The following is a 6,000-nucleotide window of genomic DNA, read 5'->3' as shown; positions in this document are numbered from 1 at the left end:
ATGTTAAGAACGGTTTTAGGAATAGGCACCCCTAACCTTGTCAGCATACCCGAAAACCTATAAAAGTTGGCATGTCGAACGTGAACGATGAGTTAGACGTAATGTAAAAGTGTACCGAATTTAAAAGGGAACGAAATTTAAATTTCCGTTCCATTTTTACAACAACCGTAAAGCAGAGCATTCTATGCAAATTTTCTCTAACTTAGTGTATTAATGGTATTTTTTTAAGTAAAAATAATTAGGTTTGGATATAAATTCCTAAACTCATTTCACACTAAATAATTTAAGTGACTGAAATAGGAATCTAATTGAATCTTTAATTTCCTGAATAGTAAAAAGATGATGCACAATGGTCGATTTGCTGCTAATATCCATTTTTTAGATACGAGCAAAAATAAACGAATAAGAATAGGGGGACCTAGTTTTGAAAGCCGATTTATCATAATTTTTTTGTGGGTTTCCGACAACTTTTAATTGTATTTGAAAGATTAAGGACAAAACTTAATTTCACAAAGGAAAAAAAAAATATTTGTACACGAGAGAAAAAAAAAGCCATGAAAAATATTTTCACGGCGAGCTAACCAATTCAGCTAAATTTTGAAGTTAAATAAATTCATTGTAAAAATCCTTTTTAGAGATAAATATTAGTTTTCTGCGTTTATTTCAAAGATGATTAGTAAAGTCCCAAGATATTGAATTAAATAAAAAAAACACCTTGTTTGTGCTAAATAGCTGAGTTAGCCCCACAACCTAATAGTCATTAACCCTTATCCTATATTGGCTTAAGGGTTTTGATTAACGTTAACCCGCAATTAAAATAAGAAAAATAGGTTAGTTAGACAACAACAACAACAACAACAACAACATGAAACTCATTTGACAAAAGTAGTTTAATGGTTTAATGGAAATAATACATTATCATATCAAGCATACTACTCAATAGAAATACAAGTCAACAAAAGACTAACAATCTACTGATTGTGCAAATAAAATAATAAAAAGTTAGAAAAAAGTAATACATTGGCAAAATAATGGCCAATTCATAGAACCTAGTTGGGAACAACAGGTTTAATAAATCAAATCAAAGATTCAATTTTTAAATCATATATATATATATATATATATATATATATATATATATATATATATATATATATATATATATGCTTGTCTATTTAGGCATGTCTATAAAAGTATTTTATATATTCTCCAATTATATGTATAGATATATAAAATTTTAAAATTATTCTCACACATACAGATATATATATATATATATATATATATATATATATATGTGTGTGTGTGTGTGTGTGTGTGTGTGTGTGTGTGTGTAAAATAAATCTCACGAGAAGAGGTAAAAAAACGAAAATGCAAAGTGACATCCTAACGTTTCACCCCCATGTACGAGAAGATTTCTGTTGTTACTTTTTCGGCATTTCTTGTCACTCTTAGAAAAAGCCTTCGCTACATGAAGGCAAAACGTTGAGATGCCACTTTTGTTTTTCGCCTTTCCATTTTTTTTTTTTACACAAACACGCACACGCGTCTTTCAATGTTCGTTTTGTTTTAAATGAAAGTGTTCTGCTTTTAAAACTCTTCTAATGTGACGCAAATTTTATTTTATCAGTTGAAAAATCTCAAATTTATTTTCGGCTCTACAATAATTCGTTAAATACGTCAGCCATTTTAAAAGTTATTAGTCATAGATTAAAAATGTTGACTTACGTTTGCTTGTTTTGTGAATCTTTGAATTCGACAGTATTTTAGAGTTTTAATCCTGACTTGAATTAGGTTTTAAAGGCAAATCAAATATTGAAGTCCATTTGTGTTTCTAAACCCAAGGAAAGATTAATTTTCATGCTCCCCTTTCGTATACTAGAACTGATGATTAGTAATAAAATAAAACAATGATAATAATTCGTTGAGAATACTAAGGAGAATAATGGAGACTTGAAAAAGATTGCAGATGGCGTCAGTTAATACTCTTTCGAAGCACGATAATATCCAAGAAAAAATTGCCAATTCCCTAAGACGAAGATAGGCACGAACGTTTCTTGTAGGACAGTCGGATAAGTGATGTCCATTTTCCACACGGAACATAATACTTGACTGTTGACCAGGATTTTCTCTTTGGTATTTTAAAGACTACACAATTATTTTCGAATTTCGAAAAGCCACAAGAGTAAAAAACAAGTCAACCATTTTAACGTAGTATTAACCGAATGGTCGATATGTTTTTAGTATCTCAGTAACTCGAAATTCGATGGTAATTTTGAAGCCTTTTAAGCTGTCGAATAGAAAGTAATTTCTGTCGAGTACGAAAGTCGATAGAATAGAAGTTAAGTACGGTCTATATGCCTCCACCCCTACACTACAGGAAAACATTGCTTTTCTCACGTGTCTCTGTCGTACTAAAGAATCCAGATCCTGTTTTAAAAATATCTGTATATGATACAGAAATAAACCAAGAGGTGATATCTTTTTTTTTATTATTCTGAAAGATTTAAAAAAAAATAATTTGAAATAAAAAGGAAATGGTATTCTCCACGAGCAGACGTACGTGGGTTGAGGGATTAAGGCAGACAAGTGTGAGTGGGCCAGGAGGTGGGGTAGTGGAAAAAAGGGATAAAATAATTAGAAAGTGTGTACATGAGGGAGGGAAGGGGAATAGAAGGAATTGTTTTCGGTGCTTATTTATTTATTCATTTTAGAATGGGTAAAGATATTCAGCGATTCCTGGGCTTTCGATCCAGTCGCAGTGAGTGTGCAGATGTAATTCTTCATTCGGTTTCAAAAGACGAAGTTGATTATGAAGCACGTTCCCACCTAATAAGAAAGAAAAGAAGAAAAAAGTAAGTGCATAACGTAAAAAAACCCCCTCAAAACCTAGGATCAAGTGTTCACCAAACTTCCGGGTTTGTATTACAATCCACAGAGGTATGAAAATGTTGTAAAAAAGAAACAAACAAAAAAATAAATAAATAAATAAAACAAAACAAAAAAACAACAAAAAAAACAACAAAAAAAACAAACAAACATAAACGATTGTATAACAAATAAATATTATTACAAGCAAGATAAGTTACTTTTCTACTTAATCGAATAAGTTTTAGTGTTTTTATTTAATGTAAAATGTTTATCCGGTTCGAAAAACAAGTAATATTCAACGCTATCGGAGAACAAAAAAAAAAAAAAAAAAAATGGCCGCAGTGTCTTTTCCCATCTTTTAAGTCTCGATAATCTCTTCAAAAAAGAAAAGCAAAATGGTGGTAGAAAACCACCTAATAAATGTCACAGTAATATTTATTGGGTGAGTTTCTTCCACCATCTTATTTTATTTCTTATTTTGAAGGGATATCGCGGCATTCGTTTTATTGTTGTTTGGTAGCGTTCAATATTACGTGTTTTTCGAACTGAATAAACATTTTACATTAAATAAAAACACTAAAAAGTACTCATTTAGGCAGAAAAGTATATTATTTGTTATATATTTGTTTTTTTGACAACTTTTCCCAACCCCTGTGGATTGTAATACAAACCCAAACTTCCAATAAGCTATCTACCGCATGGTTTTTAATTCAATATGTGATCCACCCATTAACTACTCAAATTATGATTTTAAGTAGTACATGGATTTTTCACTGCTTTTATTTATTTATTTTTTAAAATATTGTCTCGGATAAAAAACAAAACAAAAAAAAACAAAACAAACAAAAACAATCTATGACCTGCTTTTTTTTTTTTTTTTTGAATCTACTCTAAACTACTTAAATCCTGTTTCGGGTAGCTAATGGGTAGATTAAAAAGGTTCGGTAGATCGCATATTTGAAGAGCATAAAACATTAAAAATCAATAAATCCAAGACCAGAATTATACTTATAGCGGCAATTAAAAGTACCGAAAATACAGAAAAGTCTGTATGATGTACGTTCCAGAATGAAGATCAAATATTCCAAAAATCATGTAATTTGATAAAATTAGTGTTTTTTTTTTAAACAGAAAATCAAATTTTATTATTTTTCTTAATTTTTTTTTTAAATAGAAAATCAAATTTTACTAGTTTTCGATAAGAGAGAAAAATTAGCTGCCATTGACAAGGGCAGATAACCGACTTTTAACTTCTGTTTTTAAGGGCAGATAACCTTTATTCTTTATTTTATTTTTTAAAGACAGCCTAAACATACGAATTAAAACAAAATATTAATTTATTAACACAACGTGTTGTTTTTAATAGACAACATTCTTTTCAGAAAATAAAATATATAAATTAAGACAACATTTTTAGAAGTGTCAGTTTATATAAGTTTACAACAAAATCTGGAGAAAATTACAAGGGATACATTGCAGAAAAATGACTGTGACAATAAGTTATTGTTAAAAAGCGTAAAATTTGAATTTCTTAAATAAAAAACAAACTACTTAATCAATTTTCGTGATTTTTGAAATATGCCATCTTTATTCTGTGTAAGTACACGATAAAACCTTCTTTAATTTTTATTTATCGCCATAGTGAAATTCTGGACTTGCACAAAATACTTTAATATCTCCTTAAGTACTGATTATTTGAGATTAACAAACTTCCACACAAATCTTGTGCTAAGTGCCGGTGACCTTGAGGTAAAATATTAGCATACGAAGTTCAAGGGTAACTTTGTGACTGAGTTCGAATCTATCAACTAACAGTCATTATAGCATTCTACACTGAAGAGTGTGTAAGCATAAAACAGTTTGTATGTATAAAAATAATTGTAAGTATTTATTTAAAAATCTTAAAGAAATTAAACTTGAGCTCTCTTTAGGGAATTAAGAAAAAGTGGTCAACTTTAGTACAAATACAACATTCCGACTTCCAAAATGGCTGTTTATTATGTATGCCCGCTGATTTGGCATTTATAGGCACTTAAATATCGTACTTTTCCGTCCAAACGATATCAACTAGAGGAAATAATACCTTCTTACGTTCGCTACGCTATCACAAATCATCAGCATAGCCAACATTAAATCATCTACAATGAGCAATGGTAAGAACATTCTGCGATATTTCGCCATGCAAGTGAGAACCAAAATCAACATCAGCATCAGCTCCAGGCTGTAGCAGCAGCAACAACAACAACAACAACAACAACAACAACAACAACAACAAATGTATCCGTTGTATCATCAAGCGCATTTGTATTTATTCTTGTTAGTCATGCTTAGCGTGACTCATGCTATGCTGGACGACTGGAAATCGTCTTCTTTGTCGCGCGCTCCCGTCACAAACTTATCAGAACTGAAATAGAAAATAAAATCGTCGCGTTATTGGTAAGATATTCGTTAAATATCATAAGTCCACAATCAAATTGAAATTGAATCGCTTGGCGAGATACTAATTTATTTCTCATTAGTACGCACGACTGTCCGTCATCTGTTGACTTCCGGAACTCTTTTATGATTGAGTACATATTCGAAGATCGTGATTGACGAGGAACACTCGAGAAATTATCGCGATTTTAATAAAACATTCTATTTTGTTCTGTAATCTCATGGGAGATTTCAATTTAGCGAAGAAAGTATTGTAGTTAAGGCAACACTCCTATTATTAAACCGCCGTACATATTAATACGAAATATGTGAACAAACTGGACGCATTCATCAGCGTACATTACATACAATTTTTGATTTTCTACGCATGTTGAAGTTCTCGTCCGGAAATGATGACAAATGTCCGTTTTCTTTTGGATTTAAGCGAATTGCGCGTCTCTGACGTCATTATTTACATTGTCTCTGGTTTTTATTAAAAAAATGTATTTAACTGTTATCCAGCTCCACGTAACTTTCTGCATGACCGTTGTTTAAACAAACGCAATTTTCAAACATATAAAACTTCTAATTAGTTGGATGAAGCTGATTCACTTTTCTATTCTCCAAGAATAATAGATTTCATGACAAATGTTTCACTATATTAATTGCATGGCATTCCCTTCATATGCCCGTCATTGTAATTAAGCAAAACAA

General features: G+C 30.7%; 1 protein-coding gene across 4 annotated transcripts in view; it reads right to left on the bottom strand.

Moving 5' to 3' along the window:
* Positions 1-871: 871 nt before the first annotated feature.
* The window catches only part of LOC145293172 (uncharacterized), a 297,731-nt gene continuing 292,602 nt past the window's right edge, over positions 872-6,000 (bottom strand). For 3 of the 4 annotated variants that reach the window (XM_080139640.1, XM_080139639.1, XM_080139641.1), the window contains exon 9: positions 2,019-2,829. In XM_080139640.1, the coding sequence (XP_079995766.1) occupies positions 2,711-2,829 (119 nt within the window). In that variant the 3' untranslated portion in view covers positions 2,019-2,710. Of the gene's footprint in view, positions 2,830-6,000 lie in introns of all 4 variants that reach the window. The other variant, XM_080139638.1, reaches the window with a different exon arrangement.

Source organism: Euprymna scolopes, chromosome 14 (assembly GCF_053919585.1).
Source record: "Euprymna scolopes isolate OS-2025 chromosome 14, ASM5391958v1, whole genome shotgun sequence".
Taxonomy (NCBI): Eukaryota; Metazoa; Mollusca; class Cephalopoda; order Sepiida; family Sepiolidae; genus Euprymna; species Euprymna scolopes.
The sequence above is the reverse complement of the archived record's forward strand: the minus strand, read 5'-3'. Positions and strand labels throughout refer to the sequence as shown.